Below are 27552 nucleotides of genomic sequence, written 5' to 3'. Positions count from 1 at the left end.
ACAATCTCCCCCCTGGTGGTGGACAACAATCTCCCCCCTGGTGGTGGACAACAATCTCCCCCCCCCTGGTGGACAACAATCTCCCCCCTGGTGGTGGACAACAATTTCCCTCCTGGTGGACAACAATCTCACACCTGGTTGACAACAATCTCACTCCCCTGGTGGTGGACAACAATCTCCCCCCTGGTGGTTGACAACAATCTCCCCCTGGTGGTGGACAACAATCTCCCCCCTGGTGGTGGACAACAATCTCCCCCTGGTGGTGGACAACAATCTCCCCCCTGGTGGTGGACAACAATCTCCCCCCCTGGTGGACAACAATCTCTACCCCTGGTGGTGGACAACAATCTCCCCCGGGTGGTGGACAACAATCTCCCCCCTGGTGGTGGACAACAATCTCCCCCCTGGTGGTGGACAACAATCTCCCCCTGGTGGTGGACAACAATCTCCCCCCTGGTGGTGGACAACAATCTCCCCCTCTGGTGAACAACAATCTCCCCCCTGGTGGTGGACAACAATCTCACACCTGGTGGTGGACAACAATCTCTACCCCCTGGTGGTGGACAACAATCTCCCCCCTGGTGGTGGACAACAATCTCCCCCTGGTGGACAACAATCTCCCCCCCTGGTGGTGGACAACAATCTCCCCCCTGGTGGTGGACAACAATCTCACACCTGGTGGTGGACAACAATCTCTACCCCTGGTGGTGGACAACAATCTCCCCCTGGTGGTGGACAACAATCTCCCTCCTGGTGGACAACAATCTCACACCTGGTTGACAACAATCTCTACCCCTGGTGGTGGACAACAATCTCCCTCCTGGTGGACAACAATCTCACACCTGGTTGACAACAATCTCTACCCCCTGGTGGTGGACAACAATCTCCCCCCTGGTGGTGGACAACAATCTCCCCCTGGTGGACAACAATCTCCCCCCCTGGTGGTGGACAACAATCTCCCCCCTGGTGGTGGACAACAATCTCTACCCCCTGGTGGTGGACAACAATCTCCCCCCTGGTGGTGGACAACAATCTCCCCGTGGTGGACAACAATCTCCCCCCCTGGTGGTGGACAACAATCTCCCCCCTGGTGGTGGACAACAATCTCCCCCTCTGGTGGACAACAATCTCCCCCCTGGTGGTGGACAACAATCTCACACCTGGTGGTGGACAACAATCTCTACCCCCTGGTGGTGGACAACAATCTCCCCCCTGGTGGTGGACAACAATCTCCCCCTGGTGGACAACAATCTCCCCCCCTGGTGGTGGACAACAATCTCCCCCCTGGTGGTGGACAACAATCTCACACCTGGTGGTGGACAACAATCTCTACCCCTGGTGGTGGACAACAATCTCCCCCTGGTGGTGGACAACAATCTCCCTCCTGGTGGACAACAATCTCACACCTGGTTGACAACAATCTCTACCCCTGGTGGTGGACAACAATCTCCCTCCTGGTGGACAACAATCTCACACCTGGTGGTGGACAACAATCTCTACCCCCTGGTGGTGGACAACAATCTCCCCCCTGGTGGTGGACAACAATCTCCCCCTGGTGGACAACAATCTCCCCCCCTGGTGGTGGACAACAATCTCCCCCTGGTGGTGGACAACAATCTCCCCCTGGTGGACAACAATCTCCCCCCCTGGTGGTGGACAACAATCTCCCCCTGGTGGACAACAATCTCCCCCCCTGGTGGTGGACAACAATCTCCCCCTGGTGGTGGACAACAATCTCCCCCCTGGTGGTGGACAACAATCTCCCCCCTGGTGGTGGACAACAATCTCCCCCCCTGGTGGACAACAATCTCTACCCCTGGTGGTGGACAACAATCTCCCCCTGGTGGTGGACAACAATCTCCCCCCTGGTGGTGGACAACAATCTCCCCCCTGGTGGTGGACAACAATCTCCCCTTGGTGGTGGACAACAATCTCCCCCCTGGTGGTGGACAACAATCTCACACCTGGTGGTGGACAACAATCTCTACCCCCTGGTGGTGGACAACAATCTCCCCCCTGGTGGTGGACAACAATCTCCCCCTGGTGGACAACAATCTCCCCCCCTGGTGGTGGACAACAATCTCCCCCCTGGTGGTGGACAACAATCTCAAACCTGGTGGTGGACAACAATCTCACACCTGGTGGTGGACAACAATCTCTACCCCTGGTGGTGGACAACAATCTCCCCCTGGTGGTGGACAACAATCTCCCCCTGGTGGTGGACAACAATCTCCCTCCTGGTGGACAACAATCTCACACCTGGTTGACAACAATCTCTACCCCTGGTGGTGGACAACAATCTCCCTCCTGGTGGACAACAATCTCACACCTGGTTGACAACAATCTCTACCCCTGGTGGTGGACAACAATCTCCCTCCTGGTGGACAACAATCTCACACCTGGTTGACAACAATCTCTACCCCTGGTGGTGGACAACAATCTCCCCCCTGGTGGTTGACAACAATCTCCCCCTGGTGGTGGACAACAATCTCCCCCCTGGTGGTGGACAACAATCTCCCCCTGGTGGTGGACAACAATCTCCCCCCTGGTGGTGGACAACAATCTCCACCCTGGTGGTGGACAACAATCTCCCCCCCTGGTGGACAACAATCTCTACCCCTGGTGGTGGACAACAATCTCCCCCCTGGTGGTGGACAACAATCTCCCCCTGGTGGTGGACAACAATCTCCCCCCTGGTGGTGGACAACAATCTCCCCCCCTGGTGGACAACAATCTCCCCCCTGGTGGTGGACAACAATCTCACACCTGGTGGTGGACAACAATCTCTACCCCCTGGTGGTGGACAACAATCTCCCCCCTGGTGGTGGACAACAATCTCCCCCTGGTGGACAACAATCTCCCCCCCTGGTGGTGGACAACAATCTCCCCCCTGGTGGTGGACAACAATCTCACACCTGGTGGTGGACAACAATCTCTACCCCTGGTGGTGGACAACAATCTCCCCCTGGTGGTGGACAACAATCTCCCTCCTGGTGGACAACAATCTCACACCTGGTTGACAACAATCTCTACCCCTGGTGGTGGACAACAATCTCCCTCCTGGTGGACAACAATCTCACACCTGGTTGACAACAATCTCTACCCCTGGTGGTGGACAACAATCTCCCTCCTGGTGGACAACAATCTCACACCTGGTTGACAACAATCTCTACCCCTGGTGGTGGACAACAATCTCCCCCCTGGTGGTTGACAACAATCTCACACCTGGTGGTGGACAACAATCTCTACCCCTGGTGGTGGACAACAATCTCTACCCCTGGTGGTGGACAACAATCTCCCCCCTGGTGGACAACAATCTCCCCCCTGGTGATGGACAACAATCTCCCCCCTGGTGGTGGACAACAATCTCCCCCTGGTGGTGGACAACAATCTCCCCCTGGTGGACAACAATCTCCCCCCCTGGTGGTGGACAACAATCTCCCCCTGGTGGTGGACAACAATCTCCCCCTGGTGGACAACAATCTCCCCCCCTGGTGGTGGACAACAATCTCCCCCTGGTGGTGGACAACAATCTCCCCCTGGTGGACAACAATCTCCCCCCCTGGTGGTGGACAACAATCTCCCCCTGGTGGTGGACAACAATCTCCCCCTGGTGGACAACAATCTCCCCCCCTGGTGGTGGACAACAATCTCCCCCTGGTGGACAACAATCTCCCCCCCTGGTGGTGGACAACAATCTCCCCCTGGTGGTGGACAACAATCTCCCCCTGGTGGACAACAATCTCCCCCCCTGGTGGTGGACAACAATCTCCCCCTGGTGGTGGACAACAATCTCCCCCTGGTGGACAACAATCTCCCCCCCTGGTGGTGGACAACAATCTCCCCCTGGTGGTGGACAACAATCTCCCCCCCTGGTGGTGGACAACAATCTCCCCCCCCTGGTGGTGGACAACAATCTCCCCCTGGTGGACAACAATCTCCCCCCCTGGTGGTGGACAACAATCTCCCCCTGGTGGTGGACAACAATCTCACACCTGGTGGTGGACAACAATCTCCCCCTGGTGGACAACAATCTCCCCCCCTGGTGGTGGACAACAATCTCCCCCTGGTGGTGGACAACAATCTCCCCCCTGGTGGTGGACAACAATCTCCCCCCTGGTGGTGGACAACAATCTCCCCCCCCCCTGGTGGACAACAATCTCTACCCCTGGTGGTGGACAACAATCTCCCCCCTGGTGGTGGACAACAATCTCCCCCTGGTGGTGGACAACAATCTCCCCCTGGTGGACAACAATCTCCCCCCCCTGGTGGTGGACAACAATCTCCCCCTGGTGGTGGACAACAATCTCCCCCTGGTGGACAACAATCTCCCCCCCTGGTGGTGGACAACAATCTCCCCCTGGTGGTGGACAACAATCTCCCCCTGGTGGACAACAATCTCCCCCCCTGGTGGTGGACAACAATCTGCCCCTGGTGGTGGACAACAATCTCCCCCTGGTGGACAACAATCTCCCCCCCCTGGTGGTGGACAACAATCTCCCCCTGGTGGACAACAATCTCCCCCCCTGGTGGTGGACAACAATCTCCCCCTGGTGGTGGACAACAATCTCCCCCTGGTGGACAACAATCTCCCCCTGGTGGTGGACAACAATCTCACACCTGGTGGTGGACAACAATCTCCCCCTGGTGGACAACAATCTCCCCCCCTGGTGGTGGACAACAATCTCCCCCTGGTGGTGGACAACAATCTCCCCCCTGGTGGTGGACAACAATCTCCCCCCCGGTGGTGGACAACAATCTCCCCCCCCTGGTGGACAACAATCTCTACCCCTGGTGGTGGACAACAATCTCCCCCCTGGTGGTGGACAACAATCTCTACCCCTGGTGGTGGACAACAATCTCCCCCCTGGTGGTGGACAACAATCTCCCCCCTGGTGGTGGACAACAATCTCTACTCCTGGTGGTGGACAACAATCTCCCCCCTGGTGGTGGACAACAATCTCCCCCTGGTGGACAACAATCTCCCCCTGGTGGTGGACAACAATCTCACACCTGGTGGTGGACAACAATCTCCCCCTGGTGGACAACAATCTCCCCCCCTGGTGGTGGACAACAATCTCCCCCTGGTGGTGGACAACAATCTCCCCCCTGGTGGTGGACAACAATCTCCCCCCCGGTGGTGGACAACAATCTCCCCCCCCCCTGGTGGACAACAATCTCTACCCCTGGTGGTGGACAACAATCTCCCCCCTGGTGGTGGACAACAATCTCCCCCCTGGTGGTGGACAACAATCTCTACTCCTGGTGGTGGACAACAATCTCCCCCCTGGTGGTGGACAACAATCTACCCCTGGTGGTGGACAACAATCTCTACCCCTGGTGGTGGACAACAATCTCCCCCTGGTGGACAACAATCTCCCCCCCTGGTGGTGGACAACAATCTCCCCCTGGTGGTGGACAACAATCTCCCCCTGGTGGACAACAATCTCCCCCTGGTGGTGGACAACAATCTCACACCTGGTGGTGGACAACAATCTCCCCCTGGTGGACAACAATCTCCCCCCCTGGTGGTGGACAACAATCTCCCCCTGGTGGTGGACAACAATCTCCCCCCTGGTGGTGGACAACAATCTCCCCCCTGGTGGTGGACAACAATCTCCCCCCTGGTGGTGGACAACAATCTCCCCCCCCCTGGTGGACAACAATCTCTACCCCTGGTGGTGGACAACAATCTCCCCCCTGGTGGTGGACAACAATCTCTACCCCTGGTGGTGGACAACAATCTCCCCCCTGGTGGTGGACAACAATCTCCCCCCTGGTGGTGGACAACAATCTCTACTCCTGGTGGTGGACAACAATCTCCCCCCTGGTGGTGGACAACAATCTACCCCTGGTGGTGGACAACAATCTCTACCCCTGGTGGTGGACAACAATCTCTACCCCTGGTGGTGGACAACAATCTCCCCCTGGTGGACAACAATCTCCCCCCCTGGTGGTGGACAACAATCTCCCCCTGGTGGTGGACAACAATCTCCCCCTGGTGGACAACAATCTCCCCCTGGTGGTGGACAACAATCTCACACCTGGTGGTGGACAACAATCTCCCCCTGGTGGACAACAATCTCCCCCCCTGGTGGTGGACAACAATCTCCCCCTGGTGGTGGACAACAATCTCCCCCCTGGTGGTGGACAACAATCTCCCCCCTGGTGGTGGACAACAATCTCCCCCCCCCCTGGTGGACAACAATCTCTACCCCTGGTGGTGGACAACAATCTCCCCCCTGGTGGTGGACAACAATCTCTACCCCTGGTGGTGGACAACAATCTCCCCCCTGGTGGTGGACAACAATCTCTACTCCTGGTGGTGGACAACAATCTCCCCCCTGGTGGTGGACAACAATCTACCCCTGGTGGTGGACAACAATCTCTACCCCTGGTGGTGGACAACAATCTCCCCCCTGGTGGTGGACAACAATCTCCCCCCTGGTGGTGGACAACAATCTCTACTCCTGGTGGTGGACAACAATCTCCCCCCTGGTGGTGGACAACAATCTACCCCTGGTGGTGGACAACAATCTCTACCCCTGGTGGTGGACAACAATCTCTACCCCTGGTGGTGGACAACAATCTCCCCCTGGTGGACAACAATCTCCCCCCCTGGTGGTGGACAACAATCTCCCCCTGGTGGTGGACAACAATCTCCCCCTGGTGGACAACAATCTCCCCCTGGTGGTGGACAACAATCTCACACCTGGTGGTGGACAACAATCTCCCCCTGGTGGACAACAATCTCCCCCCCTGGTGGTGGACAACAATCTCCCCCTGGTGGTGGACAACAATCTCCCCCCTGGTGGTGGACAACAATCTCCCCCCTGGTGGTGGACAACAATCTCCCCCCCCCTGGTGGACAACAATCTCTACCCCTGGTGGTGGACAACAATCTCCCCCCTGGTGGTGGACAACAATCTCTACCCCTGGTGGTGGACAACAATCTCCCCCCTGGTGGTGGACAACAATCTCTACTCCTGGTGGTGGACAACAATCTCCCCCCTGGTGGTGGACAACAATCTACCCCTGGTGGTGGACAACAATCTCTACCCCTGGTGGTGGACAACAATCTCCCCCCCTGGTGGTGGACAACAATCTCCCCCTGGTGGTGGACAACAATCTCCCCCCTGGTGGTGGACAACAATCTACCCCTGGAGGTGGACAACAATCTCTACCCCTGGTGGTGGACAACAATCTCCCCCCTGGTGGTGGACAACAATCTCCCCCCTGGTGGTGGACAACAATCTCCCCCTGGTGGTGGACAACAATCTCCCCCCTGGTGGTGGACAACAATCTCTACCCCTGGTGGTGGACAACAATCTCCCCCCTGGTGGTGGACAACAATCTCTACTCCTGGTGGTGGACAACAATCTCCCCCCTGGTGGTGGACAACAATCTACCCCTGGTGGTGGACAACAATCTCTACCCCTGGTGGTGGACAACAATCTCCCCCCTGGTGGTGGACAACAATCTCCCCCCTGGTGGTGGACAACAATCTCTACTCCTGGTGGTGGACAACAATCTCCCCCCTGGTGGTGGACAACAATCTACCCCTGGTGGTGGACAACAATCTCTACCCCTGGTGGTGGACAACAATCTCTACCCCTGGTGGTGGACAACAATCTCTACCCCTGGTGGTGGACAACAATCTCCCCCTGGTGGACAACAATCTCCCCCCCTGGTGGTGGACAACAATCTCCCCCTGGTGGTGGACAACAATCTCCCCCTGGTGGACAACAATCTCCCCCTGGTGGTGGACAACAATCTCACACCTGGTGGTGGACAACAATCTCCCCCTGGTGGACAACAATCTCCCCCCCTGGTGGTGGACAACAATCTCCCCCTGGTGGTGGACAACAATCTCCCCCCTGGTGGTGGACAACAATCTCTACCCCTGGTGGTGGACAACAATCTCCCCCCTGGTGGTGGACAACAATCTCTACTCCTGGTGGTGGACAACAATCTCCCCCCTGGTGGTGGACAACAATCTACCCCTGGTGGTGGACAACAATCTCTACCCCTGGTGGTGGACAACAATCTCCCCCCTGGTGGTGGACAACAATCTCCCCCCTGGTGGTGGACAACAATCTCTACTCCTGGTGGTGGACAACAATCTCCCCCCTGGTGGTGGACAACAATCTACCCCTGGTGGTGGACAACAATCTCTACCCCTGGTGGTGGACAACAATCTCTACCCCTGGTGGTGGACAACAATCTCCCCCTGGTGGACAACAATCTCCCCCCCTGGTGGTGGACAACAATCTCCCCCTGGTGGTGGACAACAATCTCCCCCTGGTGGACAACAATCTCCCCCTGGTGGTGGACAACAATCTCACACCTGGTGGTGGACAACAATCTCCCCCTGGTGGACAACAATCTCCCCCCCTGGTGGTGGACAACAATCTCCCCCTGGTGGTGGACAACAATCTCCCCCCTGGTGGTGGACAACAATCTCCCCCCTGGTGGTGGACAACAATCTCCCCCCCCCCCTGGTGGACAACAATCTCTACCCCTGGTGGTGGACAACAATCTCCCCCCTGGTGGTGGACAACAATCTCTACCCCTGGTGGTGGACAACAATCTCCCCCCTGGTGGTGGACAACAATCTCTACTCCTGGTGGTGGACAACAATCTCCCCCCTGGTGGTGGACAACAATCTACCCCTGGTGGTGGACAACAATCTCTACCCCTGGTGGTGGACAACAATCTCCCTGCTCGCCCACACCGCCCGATCGCCCGCGAGGCGGTCCAGCGGATGGGGGTGACCGGTCGATTGGGTGTGGGGTGGGTGGATGATCAGGAGGGTGGGTGGGTGATCAGGTGGGTGATCAGGTGGGTGGGTGAGTGATCAGGTGGGTGATCAGGTGGGTGGGTGAGTGATCAGGTGGGTGGGTGGGTGATCAGGTGGGTGATCAAGTGGGTGGGTGAGTGATCAGGTGGGTGGGTGGGTGATCAGGTGGGTGATCAGGTGGGTGGGTGAGTGATCAGGTGGGTGGGTGGGTGATCAGGTGGGTGATCAGGTGGGTGGGTGAGTGATCAGGTGGGTGATCAGGTGGGTGGGTGAGTGATCAGGTGGGTGGGTGGGTGATCAGGTGGGTGATCAAGTGGGTGGGTGAGTGATCAGGTGGGTGGGTGGGTGATCAGGTGGGTGATCAGGTGGGTGGGTGAGTGATCAGGTGGGTGGGTGGGTGATCAGGTGGGAGATCAGGTGGGTGGGTGAGTGATCAGGTGGGTGGGTGGGTGATCAGGAGGGTGGGTGGGTGATCAGGAGGGTGGGTGGGTGGGTGAGTGATCAGGTGGGTGGGTGGGTGATCAGGAGGGTGGGTGGGTGATCAGGAAGGTGGGTGGGTGATCAGGTGGGTGGGTGGGTGAGTGATCAGGTGGGTGGGTGATCAGGAGGGTGGGTGGGTGATCAGGTGGGTGGGTGGGTGGGTGATCAGGAGGGTGGGTGGGTGATCAGGTGGGTGGGTGGGTGATCAGGTGGGTGTGTGGGAGATCAGGTGGGTGGGTGGGTGGGTGATCAGGAGGGTGGGTGGATGATCAGGTGGGTGGGTGGGTGATCAGGTAGGTGGGTGGGTGATCAGGTGGGTGGGTGGGTGGGTGATCAGGAGGGTGGGTGGGTGATCAGGTGGGTGGGTGGGTGAGTGATCAGGAGGGTGGGTGGGTGAGTGATCAGGAGGGTGGGTGGGTGAGTGATCAGGAGGGTGGGTGGGTGGGTGATCAGGTGGGTGGGTGGGTGAGTGATCAGGAGGGTGGGTGGGTGAGTGATCAGGAGGGTGGGTGGGTGATCAGGTGGGTGGGTGGGTGATCAGGTGGGTGATCAGGTGGGTGGGTGAGTGATCAGGTGGGTGGGTGGGTGATCAGGTGGGTGATCAGGTGGGTGGGTGAGTGATCAGGTGGGTGGGTGGGTGATCAGGAGGGTGGGTGGGTGATCAGGAGGGTGGGTGGGTGGGTGAGTGATCAGGTGGGTGGGTGGGTGATCAGGAGGGTGGGTGGGTGATCAGGAAGGTGGGTGGGTGATCAGGTGGGTGGGTGGGTGAGTGATCAGGTGGGTGGGTGATCAGGAGGGTGGGTGGGTGATCAGGTGGGTGGGTGGGTGGGTGATCAGGAGGGTGGGTGGGTGATCAGGTGGGTGGGTGGGTGATCAGGTGGGTGTGTGGGAGATCAGGTGGGTGGGTGGGTGGGTGATCAGGAGGGTGGGTGGATGATCAGGTGGGTGGGTGGGTGATCAGGTAGGTGGGTGGGTGATCAGGTGGGTGGGTGGGTGGGTGATCAGGAGGGTGGGTGGGTGATCAGGTGGGTGGGTGGGTGAGTGATCAGGAGGGTGGGTGGGTGAGTGATCAGGAGGGTGGGTGGGTGAGTGATCAGGAGGGTGGGTGGGTGGGTGATCAGGTGGGTGGGTGGGTGAGTGATCAGGAGGGTGGGTGGGTGAGTGATCAGGAGGGTGGGTGGGTGATCAGGTGGGTGGGTGGGTGATCAGGTGGGTGGGTGGGTGATCAGGTGGGTGGGTGGGTGGATGATCAGGTGGGTGGGTGGGTGGGTGATCAGGTGGGTGCGTGGGTGGGTGGGTGATCAGGTGGGTGGGTGGGTGGGTGATCAGGTGGGTGGGTGGGTGATCAGGAGGGTGGGTGGGTGATCAGGTGGGTGGGTGGGTGATCAGGTGGGTGGGTGGGTGGGTGATCAGGTGGGTCTGTGGGTGATCAGGTGGGTGGGTGGGTTGGTGGGTGATCAGGAGGGTGGGTGGGTGATCAGGAGGGTGGGTGGGTGATCAGGAGGGTGGGTGGGTGATCAGGTGGGTGGGTGCATCACATGAGTGAGTGATGAGACACATATAAAAGACAAAGATCCCCTGTGTAGCCTTAACAGACTGTAGGGGCAAGTGCTGTTAGCGAGCAGCACCTATGATGGCCGGAACGGTACACGAGGGGGTGGGTGGCCAGCACCACGCCCGACCGCCTTTGTCTCCCTAGTGGCAATGTTTACACACCGCACCAGGTACTCATTTGAGGCTGAGTCGACCTAGGGGATGCCCGGGACCGGTTCAGATAATCGTCACTGGTGGTGGTGTTGGCCGTGAGCGGGAATCGAACCCGGGTCGCCAGGTTCATAGCGCAGCGTAGCGCTTACCGCTACACTACCGCCCAAACACACACAGGTACACACACACACACCTGTACACACACACATACACACACAGGCATACAGACACACACACACATACATATACACACACATACATATACACACACAGGCATACAGACACATACACACACAGACACACAGGCACACACACACAGAGACACACAGACACACACACAGAGACACACAGACACACACACACAGAGACACACAGACACACACACACAGAGACACACAGACACACACACACAGAGACACACAGACACACACACAGAGACACACAGACACACACACACAGAGACACACACACACAGAGACACACAGAGACACACACACACAGAGACACACAGAGACACACACACACAGAGACACACAGACACACACACACAGAGACACACAGACACACACACACACAAAGACACACAGACACACACACACAAAGACACACAGACACACACACACAAAGACACACAGACACACACACACAAAGACACACAGACACACACACACAAAGACACACAGACACACACACAAAGACACAGACACACACAAAGACACACACAGACATAAAGAGACACAGACACACAAAGAGAGACACACACAGACAAAGACACACACACAGACAAAGACACACACACAGACACACACTAAGACACACACACAGACACAAACAGACACAGACACACACACAGACACACATACAGACACACACACACACACACAGACACACACACAGACACACACACACACACAAAGACAGGGACACACACACACACACAGACACACACACACACAGACACACAGACACACAAAGACACACACACACAGACACACGCACACACACACACAGACACACGCACACACACACAAAGACACACAGACACACGCACACACAGACAAAGACACACAGACACACACACACAGACAGACACACACACAAAGACACACAGACATACAGACAGACACAAACACAAAGACACACACACACAGAGACACACACACAGACACACAGAGACACACACACAGAGACAGAGACACACACACAGACACACAGACACACGAAAAAACACACACAAAGACACACAGACAGACACAAAGACACACACACAGAGACACACACAGACACACACACACAGACACACACACACACACAGAGACACACGGAGACACACACACAAAGACACACAGACACACGCACACACAGACACAAAGACACACAGACACACACACACAGAGACACACAAAGACTCACCAATCCAGCGCCCTTGGTCTTGTTGAGGAGGCGGAAGGGAATCTTCCTCCTCTTCCCACCACTCGTCGATTCCAGCGTCACGACCTCCCACTCACTCTCATCTGTACATCACACACAACGTAGGCTGTGTGTCTGTCTGTGTGTGTGTCTCTGTGTGTGTGTGTGTCTGTGTGTGTGTCTCTATGTGTGTGTGTCTGTGTGTGTGTGTGTCTGTGTGTGTGTCTGTGTGTGTGTGTCTCTATGTGTGTGTGTCTGTGTGTGTGTCTCTGTGTGTGTGTCTCTGTGTGTGTGTGTGTGCCTCTGTGTGTGTGTGTCTGTGTGTGTGTGTCTGTGTGTGTGTGAGTTTCTGTATGTCAGTGTGTGTGTGTGTCTGTGTGTGAGTTTCTGTATGTCAGTGTGTGTGTGTTTCTGTGTGTGTGAGTTTCTGTATGTCAATGTGTGTGTGTTTCTGTGTGTGTGTCTGTCTCTGTGTGTGTGTCTCTGTGTGTGTGTGTCTTGGTGTGTGTCTGTGTGTGTCTGTGCGTGTCTGTGCGTGTCTCTGTGTGTGTCTGTGCGTGTCTCTGTGTGTGTCTGTGCGTGTCTCTGTGTGTGTCTGTGCGTGTGTCTCTATGTGTCTGTCTGTGTGTGTCTCTGTGTGTTGTGTGTCTGTGTCTCTGTGTGTGTGCGCGTGTCTCTGTGTCTCTGCGCGTGTGCGCGTCTGCACAGCGGGGGTGGTGTGTGCGGTGGGGTGGTGTGTGTGTAGGTGGTGTGTGTGTGGGTGGTGTGTGTGTGCGTGTGTCTGTGTGCCTGTGTGTGTGTGTCTCTGCGCGTGTGTGTGTCTCTGTGTGTGTGTCTCTGTGTGTTTGTATCTGTGTGTTTGTATCTGTCTCTGTGTCTGTGTGTGTGTCTGTGTGTGTGTCTGTGTGTGTGTCTCTGTGTGTGTGTCTCTGTGTGTGTGTCTCTGTGTGTGTCTCTGTGTGTGTCTCTGTGTGTGTCTCTGTGTGTGTCTCTGTGTGTGTCTCTGTGTGTGTCTCTGTGTGTGTCTCTGTGTGTGTCTCTGTGTGTGTCTCTGTGTGTGTCTCTGTGTGTGTCTCTGTGTGTGTCTCTGTGTGTGTCTCTGTGTGTGTGTGGGGGTGGTGTGTGCGTGTGTGGGGGTGGTGTGTGCGTGTGTGGGGTGGTGTGTGGGTGTTGTTGATGTTGTTAGCGACCTTGCTGGGCCCCCGTCTTAAGGTAGCCGTCCAGGAGGGGCAGCAGCGTGGGCAGCTGCAGCCGCAGGGCAGTGCGGGGCAGGCCCCGCTCCCAGTCCTCGAGGGCCGAGAGGGCCACCTCGGCCAGCGGCGTGAACGACAGGCCCAGGCGGAGGGCCATCTGGGACCGGGGGGGAGGAGGCGGTGGAGGCGGTGGCGGTGGAGGCGGTGGAGGCGGTGGCGGTGGAGGGGGGGAGGGGGGAGGTGGTGGAGGAGGGGGGGGGAGGTGGAGAGAGGAGGGAGAGAGGAGGCTGGAGCTCTCGTACACACGCGTGCATACACACGCTCACATACACACGCACACGTACACACGCGCACACACGCTCACGTACACACGCACACACGCTCGCGTACACACACACACACGCTCATATACATACACGCTCACGTACACACGCACACACGCACACGCACACACGTACACGCACACACGTACACGCTCACACACACACACGCACACACACACGCTCACGTACACACACGCTCACGCACACACACACGCTCACACACACACACACGCACGCTCACACACACGCACACACTCACACACACTCACACACACACACCACGTGCGTGCGTCTGTCACCTGCAGGGGCTGTACAAAGGGGTGGGGGTCGCGTGCCACCAGGTGGGACGGCGCCGAGAGCACGCAGGTGAGGGCAGAGGCCAGCAGCTCGTCCTTGTACTGACGCAGACGCTGGCACACCTGCACGGGTGTGTACAGGTGTGTGAGTACAGGTGTGTGTACAGGTGTGTGAGTACAGGTGTGTGTGTGTGTACAGGTGTGTGTGTGTGTACAGGTGTGTGTGTGTGTACGGATGTGTGTGTGTGTACAGGTGTGTGAGTACAGGTGTGTGTGTGTGAGTACAGGTGTGTGTGTGTGTGTGTACAGGTGTGAGTACAGGTGTGTGTGTGAGTACAGGTGTGTGTACAGGTGTGTGTGTGTGAGTACAGGTGTGTGTGTGTGTACAGGTGTGTGTGTGAGTACGGATGTGTGTGTGTGTGTGTGTACAGGTGTGTGAGTACAGGTGTGTGTGTGAGTACAGGTGTGTGTGTGTGTGTGTACAGGTGTGTGTGTGTGTACAGGTGTGTGAGTACAGGTGTGTGTACAGGTGTGAGTACAGGTGTGTGTGTGTGTGTACAGGTTTGTGAGTACAGGTGTGTGTGTGAGTACAGGTGTGTGTGGACAGGTGTGTGTGTACAGATGTGTGAGTACAGGTGTGTGTGTGAGTACAGGTGTGAGTACAGATGCGTGTGTGTGTACAGGTGTGTGTGTGTGTGTACAGGTGTGTGAGTACAGGTGTGTGTGAGTACAGGTGTGAGTACAGGTGTGTGTGTACAGGTGTGTGTATGTACAAGTGTGAGTACAGGTGTGTGTGTGTGTGTACAGGTGTGTGAGTACAGGTGTGTGTACAGGTGTGAGTACAGGTGTGTGTGTGTACAGGTGTGAGTACAGGTGTGTGTGTGAGTACAGGTGTGTGTGGACAGGTGTGTGTGTACAGATGTGTGAGTACAGGTGTGTGTGTGAGTACAGGTGTGAGTACAGATGCGTGTGTGTGTACAGGTGTGTGTGTGTGTGTACAGGTGTGTGAGTACAGGTGTGTGTGAGTACAGGTGTGAGTACAGGTGTGTGTGTACAGGTGTGTGTATGTACAAGTGTGAGTACAGGCGTGTGTGTGTGTGTGTACAGGTGTGTGAGTACAGGTGTGTGTACAGGTGTGAGTACAGGTGTGTGTGTGTACAGGTGTGAGTACAGGTGTGTGTGTGAGTACAGATGTGTGTGGACAGGTGTGTGTGTGTACAGATGTGTGAGTACAGGTGTGTGTGGGAGTACAGGTGTGAGTACAGGTGCGTGTGTGTACAGGTGTGTGTGAGTACAGGTGTGTGTGTACAGGTGTGTGTGGACAGGTGTGTGTCTGTGCACGGGTGTGTACAGGTATGTGTGTGAGTACAGATGTGTGTGTGTGTGTGCACAGGTGTGTGTGTACAGGTGTGTGTGAGTGTGTGTGTGTACAGGTGTGAGTACAGGTGTGTGTACAGGTGTGTGTGAGTACGGATGTGTGTGTGTACAGGTGTGAGTACAGGTGTGTGTGTGTGCACAGGTGTGCGTACAGTTGTGTACAGGTGTGTGAGTACAGATGTGTGTACAAGTGTGTGTGTGTACAGGCGTGTGTGTGTGTGTACAGGTGTGTGTGTGTACAGGTGTGTGTATGTACAGGTGTGAGTACAGGTGTGTGTGTGTGCACAGGTGTGTGTGTGCACAGGTGTGTGTGTGCACAGGTGTGTGTGTACAGGTGTGTGTGTGCACAGGTGTGTGTGTACACAGGTGTGTGTGTACACAGGTGTGTGTGTACAGGTGTGTGTGTGTGTGTGTGTGCACAGGTGTGTGTACAGGTGTGTGTGTGTGCACAGGTGTGTGTGTGCACAGGTGTGTGTGTACAGATGTGTGTGTGTACACAGGTGTGTGTGTGCACAGGTGTGTGTGTACAGGTGTGTGTGTGCACAGGTGTGTGTGTACAGGTGTGTGTGTGCAGGTGTGTGTGCGTGCACAGGTGTGTGTGCGTGTACAGGTGTGTGTGTACAGGTGTGTGTGTGTGTACAGGTGTGTGTACAGGTGTGTGTACAGGTGTGTGTGTGGGGAGCGAGTGCAGCGGTTAGCGCTACGCTGCGCTATGAACCTGGCGACCCGGGTTCTATTCCCACTCACGGCCAACACCAGTGACGATTATCTGAACCGGTCCCGGGCCTCCCCTAGGTCGACTCAGCCTCAAATGAGTACCTGGTGCGGTGTGTAGTAAACATCGTCACTAGGGAGACAAAGGCGGCCGGGCGTGGTGCTGGCCACCCACCCTCTCGTGTACCGTTACCGGCCTTAATAGGTGCTCGCTAACAGCACTTGCCCCTACAGTCTGTTACAGGCTACACGGGGGACCTTTGTCTTTGTGTGTGTGTGTACGATTTGATGACTGTACGTGTCTGTCTGTATGTCTATGTGTCTGTGTGTGTCTTTGTCTGTGTGAGCACTTGCCCCTACAGTCTGTTACAGGCTACACGGGGGACCTTTGTCTCTTGTCTGTGTGTGTGTGTACGATTTGATGACTGTGTCTCTGTCTGTATGTCTATGTGTCTGTGTGTGTCTTTGTCTGTGTGTGAGCACTTGCCCCTACAGTCTGTTACAGGCTACACGGGGGACCTTTGTATGCACCTGCGTTCAGGTGTGTACACACGCGCGGACACGCGCGGGTGTGTGTGTGTGTGTGCGTGCGTGTACAGGTGTGTACACGCGCACACACACACCTGTGTGTGTGTTTGTACTATAATGTAATCACTTTCATTGTACCAGGGGTGTAGGCCCCACTGAGCTGCTGTATAGCAGCTCTCAACCACGTGACACAGCATCGTCATCATCACCACGTGGACATTGATAGTAGCTCAACCACGTGACACAGCATCGTCATCATCACCACGTGGGCATTGATAGCAGCTCAACCACGTGGCTTAGCATCGTCATCGTCACCACGTGGACATTGATAGCAGCTCAACCACGTGGTTTAGCATCGTCAATCACCACCACGTGGACATTGATAGCAGCTCAACCACGTGACACAGCATCGTCATCGTCACCACGTGGACATTGATAGCAGCTCAACCACGTGGCTTAGCATCATCGTCATCATCGTCACCACGTGGACATTGATAGCAGCTCAACCACGTGGTTTAGCATCGTTATCATCACCACGTGGACATTGATAGCAGCTCAACCACGTGACACAGCATCGTCATCGTCACCACGTGGACATTGATAGCAGCTCAACCACGTGGTTTAGCATCGTTATCATCACCACGTGGACATTGATAGCAGCTCAACCACGTGGTTTAGCATCATCATCATCATCACGTGGACATTGATAGGGGAATAGAAACGGAGGACCCAGAGAGACAAATCCACGCAGTGACCACGGGGAGAGAGACGCAGACTCCACATCTACAGCAGCAGCAGCAGGCGTCGTCAGGGGTAGGGATGGAACCCACGACTTCCTGCGTACCAGGCGAGGGAGTCAACATCTCCCTAAGCCACCACCCCTCACCTCTTTGCAGAATCCAAGGAGGAGAGTGAACGTCGATCGCTTCTCCTCCTCCTTCAAGGGCCCCTGCAGACGTGGTCGCAAACAAAGTCAACACACAGACACACACAGAGACACACACACACAGGTATACACACACACACACAGAGACACACACATACAGAGACACACACACAGACATACAGAGACACACACACACACATAGACACACACACAGACATACAGAGACACACACACAGACATACAGAGACACACACACAGACATACAGAGACACACACACAGACACACACACACATACAGAGACACACACACACACATACACACACACACACAGACACACACACACACACAGACACACACACATACACACACACACAGAGACACACACACACAGAGACACACATACACACACACATACACACACACAGAGACATACACACATATACACACACACAGACACAGACACACACACAGACAGACACAGACACACACACAGACAGACACACAACAACAACAACCGCCATTCGCCACAGAGTGGTGGTGACGTCACCACGACGCTTGTGCCAGGCCATGTGCATCCTGAGGCCACGTGAAGTGTCGAACGCCCGCTGGCAGGAGGTCACGGGGCAGACCCAGGTGCCACGGGTCGACTGACTGAGATGACTGAGATGACTGGCTGATGCACCACCTGTGCCCCCTACTGTGCCAACCTGCTGTGCTTTAGCCACCCGGCACTCCGCTCGTTGTTGTGAGCGTCGTTCCTCCGCCCTCCGTTGTTGTTGGAGGGCGACTACCTCCAACTACCCAGTAGCGTCCTTCACGAGCCTCCTCCACAGAGGCTGATCTTGACACCGCTGGTACTAGTCATCGGCAAGTCCACTCATCTCCACGTCCTCCTGTACCACATCACTCCATCTCTTCTCTAGCCCGTGCCGCGCCCGTTTAGCCCCCTCAATCCGGCCGAACAAAAGCCGTTTCGGCATGCGGTGGCTGGGCATGCGGGCTACATGACCCAGCCATCGCAGCCTTGCCCGCCGGAGCAGCGAACCGATGGGACCTTGTCCAGATCTTTCAAGGATTTGTGAGCTCCTCACACAATCCAGTCTGGTTAAACCCAGGATGGATCGTAGGCAGGCCAGCCTAAATGTTTCTAACCGGCGAAGATGTTCCATTAGGGGGGTCCACGTTTCGCAAGCGTAGAGAAGGGAGGGAATGACCGTGGCCGAGAAGACCTGAAGCTTAGTGCGGAGCGACAGACCAGGTAGCTTCCACACAGCGTTACGCAACCGATGAAAAGATATTGCCGCTCGACTGATTCGGAGTGAGACCTCTGCTGTTAAACTGGAGCCAGTCATAAGCACACTACCCAGGTATGGGAAACTCTCCACTCTCTCCACAACTGCCCCATCACCGATTGGGAGTTGTGGGGGTGGAGTGTCCGATGGTACAAAATACCCAGGCAGGTGCTTAGTTTTGGTGGGGCTGATGGTAAGGCCCCACCTCTTAGTGGCACGCTCCAGTCTCAGCAGCAGCGTCTCCAACTCCTCCTCTGACTGAGCAGCTATTACCAAATCAACAGCATACATAACGTGGTTGACCAATAGGGAGCCATCCCTTGACCGCACCCGGGCATCGATCAGCCTCCCATTATATCTGTACCATATGGAGATTCCCCCGGTACAGCTATTGAAGGCTTCACGAACTACGTGGTCAAAATAGATGTTAAATAATGTGGGAGCCAGAGGACATCCCTGTCGCACCCCAAGGTGTACAGGGAATGGCTCCGACTCCCGGCCACGTAGTTTTACCCGGGCCCGCTCACCATCATGAAGGTCCTTAATGATCGTAAGGAGAGGGTCAGGTACTCCAAAAGCACGAAGAACGACCCAGAGCCCAGGCCTACTGATGGTATCATAGGCCTTGACCAGGTCAATAAAGCAGAGATGTAGGTCTTGTTGGAATTCCCTACACCTCTGCTGTAGCAGACGGACAGAAAATATGGCATCTGTGCAGGACCGCCCTTTTCTGAAACCGCATTGGGGCTCCGCAAGCCTCTCCTCAGCGTGCCTGGCAAGGCGATGCTGAATAATCCTTGCCAGGACCTTTCCCGGCACACTGAGGAGTGAAATGCCCCTTTAGTTGTTACAGTCTGTGCGGTCCCCCTTCTTAAAGAGGGGGACCACCAGGGCATCCTTCCAATCCTGCGGAACCCGTCCTGCGGCCCAGACCGTTGTTATGATGTCATATAGGGCAGTCTGTGCACAAACGCCACCCTCCCTCAGCATTTCACTTGGGAGATCATCTCTGCCCGCACACACATACACACACATGTACAGACACACACACATGTCAACACACACACACACACCTACACACACATGTACAGACACACACACGTCAACACACACACACACACACACGTACACACACGTACACACACATGTACAGACACACACACACGTCAACACACAAATATCAAGACAAAGATCCCCCGTATAGCCTTAACAGACTGTAGGGGCAAGCGCTGTTAGCGAGCACCTATGAAGGGCGTACACACACATGTACAGACACACACACGTCAACACACACGCACAGGTACACACACACACATGCACACACACACACGTGCACCTACACACACATGTACAGACACACACACGTCAACACACACACACACGCACAGGTACACACACACACATGTACAGACACACACACGTCAACACACACACACACGCGCACCTACACACACACACGTACACACATGTACAGACACACACACGTCAACACACACACACGCGCACCTACACACACACACACGTACACACACATGTACAGACACACACACGTCAACAAACACACACACACGCGCACCTACACACACACGTACACACACACACGTACACACACACACACGTCAACACACACACACGTACACACACACGTACACACGTACAGACACACACACGTCAACACACACACACACGTGCACACACACACACACGCGCACCTACACAACAACCGCCATTCGCCACTAAGTGGCGGTGACGTCACCACGACGCTTGTGCCAGGCTATGTGCACCCTGAGGCCACGTGAAGTGTCGAACGCCCGCTGGCAGGAGGTCACGGGGCAGACCCAGGTGCCACGGGTCGACTGACTGAGATGACTGGCTGATGCACCACCTGTGCCCCCTACTGTGCCAACCTGCTGTGCTTTAGCCACCCGGCGCTCCGCTCGCTGTTGTGAGCGTCGCTCCTCCGCCCTCCGTTGTTGTTGGAGGGCGACTGCCTCCAACTGCCCAGTAGCATCCTTCACGAGCCTCCTCCACAGAGGCCGATCTTGACACCGCTGGTACCAGTCATCGGCAAGTCCACTCAGCTCCACGTCTTCCTGTACCACATCACTCCATCTCTTCTCTAGCCCGTGCCGCGCCCGCTTAGCCCCCTCAATCCGGCCAAACAAAAGCTGTTTCGGCATGCGGTGGCTGGGCATGCGGGCTACATGACCCAGCCATCGCAGCCTTGCCTGCCGGAGGAGCTCACCGATGGGACCCTGCCCAGATCTTTCAAGGATTTGTGAGCTCCTCACACAATCCAGTCTGGTTAAACCCAGGATGGATCGTAGGCAGGCCAGCCTAAATGTTTCTAACCGGCGAAGATGTTCCATTAGGGGGGTCCACGTTTCGCAAGCGTAGAGAAGGGAGGGAATGACCGTGGCCGAGAAGACCTGAAGCTTAGTGCGGAGCGACAGACCAGGTAGCTTCCACACAGCGTTACACAACCGATGAAAAGATATTGCCGCTCGACTGATTCGGAGTGAGACCTCTGCTGTTAAACTGGAGCCAGTCATAAGCACACTGCCCAGGTATGGGAAACTCTCCACTCTCTCCACAACTGCCCCATCACCGATTGGGAGTTGTGGGGGTGGAGTGTCCGATGGTACAAAATACCCAGGCAGGTGCTTAGTTTTGGTGGGGCTGATGGTAAGGCCCCACCTCTTAGTGGCACGCTCCAGTCTCAGCAGCAGCGTCTCCAACTCCTCCTCTGACTGAGCAGCTATTACCAAGTCATCAGCATACATAACGTGGTTGAGCAATAGGGAGCCATCCCTTGACCGCACCCGGGCATCGATTAGCCTCCCATTATATCTGTACCATATGGAGATTCCCCCGGTACAGCTATTGAAGGCTTCACGAACTACGTGGTCAAAATAGATGTTAAATAATGTGGGAGCCAGAGGACATCCCTGTCGCACCCCAAGGTGTACAGGGAATGGCTCTGACTCCCGGCCACGTAGTTTTACCCGGGCCCGCTCACCATCATGAAGGTCCTTAATGATCGTGAGCAGAGGGTCAGGTACTCCAAAAGCACGAAGAACGACCCAGAGCCCAGGCCTACTGATGGTATCATAGGCCTTGACCAGGTCAATAAAGCAGAGATGTAGGTCTTGTTGGAATTCCCTACACCTCTGCTGTAGCAGACGGACAGAAAATATGGCATCTGTGCAGGACCGCCCTTTCCTGAAACCGCATTGGGGCTCCGCAAGCCTCTCCTCAGCGTGCCTGGCAAGGCGATGCTGAATAATCCTTGCCAGGACCTTTCCCGGCACACTGAGGAGTGAGATGCCCCTGTAGTTGTTACAGTCTGTGCGGTCCCCCTTCTTAAAAAGGGGGACCACCAGGGCACCTACACACACACACACGTACACACACGTACACACACATGTACAGACACACACACGTCAACACACACACACCTACACACACACGTCAACACACACGCACACACCTACACGTCAACACACACACATGTACAGACACACACACACGTCAACACACACACACACGTACACACACGTACACACACGTGTACAGACACACACACGTCAACACACACACCTACACACACACGTCAACACACACACACGTCAACACGTACACACACATGTACAGACACACACACCTACACACACACACACACGTCAACACACATCAATACACAGACACGTGCACACAGACACACACGTACACACACACACACACCTACACACACACACACACACGCACCTACACACACGTACACACACGTACGCACACACACACACCTACACACGTACTTTGAAGTAGCCGGCGTTGCGGGCGATGACGAGCGCCAGTGCCAGCAGGCGGTAGGCACTGCCCACCAGCGGGTGAGCCGTGCACAGGGGCACCATCAGGCGGCGGCACAGCAGGGGCAGCCAGCGCGAGAACGCCTCCAACAGCGGCGGTGGCGGTGACGGTGACGGTGACGGGGGCGCTGCGGTGCCACGCGCAGACGGGGGGAGCAGCACGGACCTGGGGGGTGGGGGCGGGGGGCAGGGGGGGAGGGTAGTCGTGGTGGTGGTGGTAGTGGTGATGGTGGTGGTGGTGGTAGTGGTGATGGTGGTGGTGGTAGTGGTGGTGGTAGTAGTGGTGATGGTGGTGGTGGTAGTGGTGGTGGTAGTAGTGGTAGTGGTGATGGTGGTGGTGGTGGTAGTGGTGGTAGTGGTGGTGGTAGTGGTGGTGGTAGTAGTGGTAGTGGTGGTAGTGGTGGTGGTAGTGGTGGTGGTAGTGGTGGTGGTAGTAGTGGTAGTGGTGATGGTGGTGGTGGTAGTAGTGGTAGTGATGATGGTGGTAGTGGTGACGGTGGTGGTAGTGGTGACAGTGGTGGTGGTGATGATGGTGGTAGTGGTGACGGTGGTGGTGGTGGTAGTGGTGATGATGGTGGTGGTAGTGGTGACGGTGGTGGTGGTAGTGGTGGCAGTGGTAGTGGTGGTAGTAGTGGTGGTGGTAGTGGTGACGGTGGTGGTGGTGGTAGTGGTGACGGTGGTGGTAGTGGTGACGGTGGTGACGATGGTGGTGGTGACGATGGTGGTTGGTGGTGACGATGGTTGTGGCGATGACGATGATGGTGACGATGATGGTGGTGGCGATGCTTCACCAGCAGAAGTTGCAGAGGTTGAGGAGGGCGCTGTGGTCGGCGGGGTTGACAGCGACGAGGTGAGCGGCGACGTCCGACGAGGTGGCCACCTCCTGCCCACACAGACAAAGGTCACCCCCACACCCAGGTAGCCTCTAGCAGGGCTGTAGGGGCAAGTGCTGTGAGTAGCAGCGTCTATAGACACACACACAGACAAAGGTCCCCCGTGTAGCCTCTAGTAGGGCTGTAGGGGCAAGTGCTGTGAGTAGCAGCAGCAGTGCCCATAGACACACAGACAAAGGTCCCCCGTGTAGCCTCTAGCAGGGCTGTAGGGGCAAGTGCTGTGAGTAGCAGCAGCAATGCCCTATAGACACACAGACAAAGGTCCCCCGTGTAGCCTCTAGCAGGGCTGTAGGGGCAAGTGCTGTGAGTAGCAGCAGCAGTGTGTATAGACACACAGACAAAGGTCACTCCCACACCCAGGTAGCCTCTAACAGGGCTGTAGGGGCAAGTGCTGTGAGTAGCAAGTAGCAGCACCTACACACACACAGACAAAGGTCCCCCGTGTAGCCTCTAGCAGGGCTGTAGGGGCAAGTGGCCGTGAGTAGCAGCAGCAGTGCCCTATAGACACACAGACAAAGGTCCCCCGTGTAGCCTCTAGCAGGGCTGTAGGGGCAAGTGGCCGTGAGTAGCAGCAGCAGTGCCCTATAGACACACAGACAAAGGTCCCCCGTGTAGCCTCTAGCAGGGCTGTAGGGGCAAGTGCTGTGAGTAGCAGCAGCAGTGTCTATAGACACACAGACAAAGGTCCCACGTGTAGCCTCTAGCAGGGGCAAGTGCTGTTAGTAGCAGCAGCAGTGCCCTATAGACACACAGACAAAGGTCCCCCGTGTAGCCTCTAACAGGGCTGTAGGGGCAAGTGCTGTTAGTAGCAAGTAGCAGCACCTACACACACACACACAGACAAAGGTCCCCCGTGTAGCCTCTAGCAGGGCTGTAGGGGCAAGTGGCCGTGAGTAGCAGTAGCAGCGTCTATAGACACACAGACAAAGGTCCCCCGTGTAGCCTCTAACAGGGCTGTAGGGGCAAGTGCTGTGAGTAGCAGGCGCAGTGTCTATAGACACACAGACAAAGGTCCCCCGTGTAGCCTCTAGCAGGGGCAAGTGCTGTTAGTAGCAGCAGCAGCACCTACACACACACACACAGACAAAGGTCCCCCGTGTAGCCTCTAGCAGGGCTGTAGGGGCAAGTGGCCACGAGTAGCAGCAGCGGCGGCGGTGCCGCCAAGCACACGGGAGAGGCGGGGGTTGGAGGGGGCGGGAGAGACGGGGGTCGAGCGGTCACCTCGCGCGTTTCCCCTCGAGCGGTGGACTCCTCCGCGCGGGGTCGAGTGGACAGGTCGAGCTTGAGAGCGATGTCGACCACGGCGGTGATGAGCAGGTCATAGAGGAGGTGCTGGAGCGAGCGCAGCGATGCGACGTCCCCGGGGACGTCGGAGGCCTGCACCGCCACGGTGGGGAGATGTTGACTACCTCGCCTGGTACGCAGGAGGTCTATGTGGAGTCTGTGTCTCTCATCATCACGGTGGCTAGGAGATGTTGACTACCTCGCCTGGTGCGCAGGAGGTCTATGTGGAGTCTGTGTCTCTCTCATCATCATGACGGTGGCTATGAGATGTTGACTACCTCGCCTGGTGCGCAGGAGGTCTATGTGGAGTCTGTCTCTCTCTCATCATCATCATCACGGTGGCTATGAGATGTTGACTACCTCGCCTGGTCTACAGGAGGTCTATGTGGAGTCTGTCTCTCTCTCATCATCATCATCACGGTGGCTATGAGATGTTGACTACCTCGCCTGGTCTACAGGAGGTCTATGTGGAGTCTGTGTCTCTCTAATCATCATCACGGTGGCTATGAGATGTTGACTACCTCGCCTGGTGCGCAGGAGGTCTATGTGGAGTCTGTGTCTCTGTCATCATCACGGTGGCTAGGAGATGTTGACTACCTCGCCTGGTGCGCAGGAGGTCTATGTGGAGTCTGCATCTCTCTCATCATAATCACGGTGGCTAGGAGATGTTGACTACCTCGCCTGGTCTACAGGAAGTCTATGTGGAGTCTGTGTCTCTCTCATCATCATCACGGTGGCCAAGAGATGTTGACTACCTCGCCTGGTCTACAGGAGGTCTATGTAGAGTCTGTGTCTCTCTCTCATCATCACGGTGGCTAGGAGATGTTGACTACCTCGCCTGGTGCGCAGGAGGTCTATGTGGAGTCTGCATCTCTCTCATCATAATCACGGTGGCTAGGAGATGTTGACTACCTCGCCTGGTCTACAGGAAGTCTATGTGGAGTCTGTGTCTCTCTCATCATCATCACGGTGGCGAAGAGATGTTGACTACCTCGCCTGGTCTACAGGAGGTCTATGTGGAGTCTGTGTCTCTCTCTCATCATCATCATCATCACGGTGGCTAGGAGATGTTGACTACCTCGCCTGGTCTACAGGAGGTCTATGTGGAGTCTGTGTCTCTCTCATCATTACCATCACGATGGCTAGGAGATGTTGACTACCTCGCCCGGTCTACAGGAGGTCTATGTGGAGTCTGTGTCTCTCTTTCACTCATCATCATCATCACGGTGGCTAGGAGATGTTGACTACCTCGCCTGGTCTACAGGAGGTCTATGTGGAGTCTGTGTCTCTCTCTCATCATCACGGTGGCTATGAGATGTTGACTACCTCGCCTGGTCTACAGGAGGTCTATGTGGAGTCTGTGTCTCTCTCTCTCATCATCACGGTGGCTAGGAGATGTTGACTACCTTGCCTGGTCTACAGGAGGTCTATGTGGAGTCTGTGTCTCTCATCATCACCACGGTGGCTATGAGATGTTGACTACCTCGCCTGGTCTACAGGAGGTCTATGTGGAGTCTGTGTCTCTCTCTCATCATCACGGTGGCTAGGAGATGTTGACTACCTCGCCTGGTACACAGGAGGTCTATGTGGAGTCTGTGTGTCTCTCTCATCATCACGGTGGCTAGGAGATGTTGACTACCTCGCCTGGTCTACAGGAGGTCTATGTGGAGTCTGCGTCTCTCTCTCTCATCATCATCACGGTGGCTATGAGATGTTGACTACCGCGCCCGGTATACAGGAAGTCGTGGGTTCAACCCCGTGACCCTGACGATGCCTGCTGCTGCTGCAGATGTGGAGTCTGCGTCTCTCTCCCCGTGGTCACTGCGTGCATCTGTCTCCGGGTACTCTGTGTCTATTCCCCTATCAATGTCCACGTGACGATGATGACGATGCTAAACCACGTGGTTGAGCTGCTATCAATGTCCACGTGACGATGATGACGATGCTAAACCACGTGGTTGAGCTGCTATCAATGTCCACGTGGTGATGATGACGATGCTAAACCACGTGGTTGAGCTGCTATCAATGTCCACGTGGTGACGATGACGATGCTAAGTCACGTGGTTGAGGTGCTATCAATGTCCACGTGGTGGTGGTGGTGGTGATGCTAAGCCACGTGGTTGAGCTGCTATCAATGTCCACGTGGTGATGATGATGACGATGCTAAACCACGTGGTTGAGCTGCTATCAATGTCCACGTGACGATGATGACGATGCTAAACCACGTGGTTGAGCTGCTATCAATGTCCACGTGACGATGATGACGATGCTATGTCACGTGGTTGAGCTGCTATCAATGTCCACGTGACGATGATGACGATGCTAAACCACGTGGTTGAGCTGCTATCAATGTCCACGTGGTGACGATGACGATGCTAAACCACGTGGTTGAGTTGCTATCAATGTCCACGTGACGATGATGATGATGCTAAACCACGTGGTTGAGCTGCTATCAATGTCCACGTGGTGATGATGACGATACTAAACCACGTGGTTGAG

General features: G+C 55.8%; 1 protein-coding gene across 1 annotated transcript in view; it reads right to left on the bottom strand.

Annotated features, from left to right (window-relative positions):
• The window catches only part of LOC116937592 (DNA-dependent protein kinase catalytic subunit-like), a 123419-nt gene that overhangs the window by 83389 nt on the left and 12478 nt on the right, over positions 1-27552 (bottom strand). The window contains exons 7-13 of the mRNA XM_076058249.1: positions 24991-25146; positions 23668-23759; positions 22826-23042; positions 17715-17777; positions 14213-14332; positions 13588-13747; positions 12401-12501 (exon numbers count right to left, since the gene is read on the bottom strand). Coding sequence (XP_075914364.1) covers positions 12401-12501; positions 13588-13747; positions 14213-14332; positions 17715-17777; positions 22826-23042; positions 23668-23759; positions 24991-25146 — 909 coding nt within the window. The remainder of the gene's footprint in view (positions 1-12400; positions 12502-13587; positions 13748-14212; positions 14333-17714; positions 17778-22825; positions 23043-23667; positions 23760-24990; positions 25147-27552) is intronic.

This window comes from Petromyzon marinus (assembly GCF_048934315.1).
Source record: "Petromyzon marinus isolate PM22_M1 ecotype Great Lakes invasive population chromosome 69 unlocalized genomic scaffold, UKy_Petmar_22M1.pri1.0 chr69_unloc.1, whole genome shotgun sequence".
Taxonomy (NCBI): Eukaryota; Metazoa; Chordata; class Hyperoartia; order Petromyzontiformes; family Petromyzontidae; genus Petromyzon; species Petromyzon marinus.
This window is presented reverse-complemented; position numbering and strand designations above follow the sequence as displayed.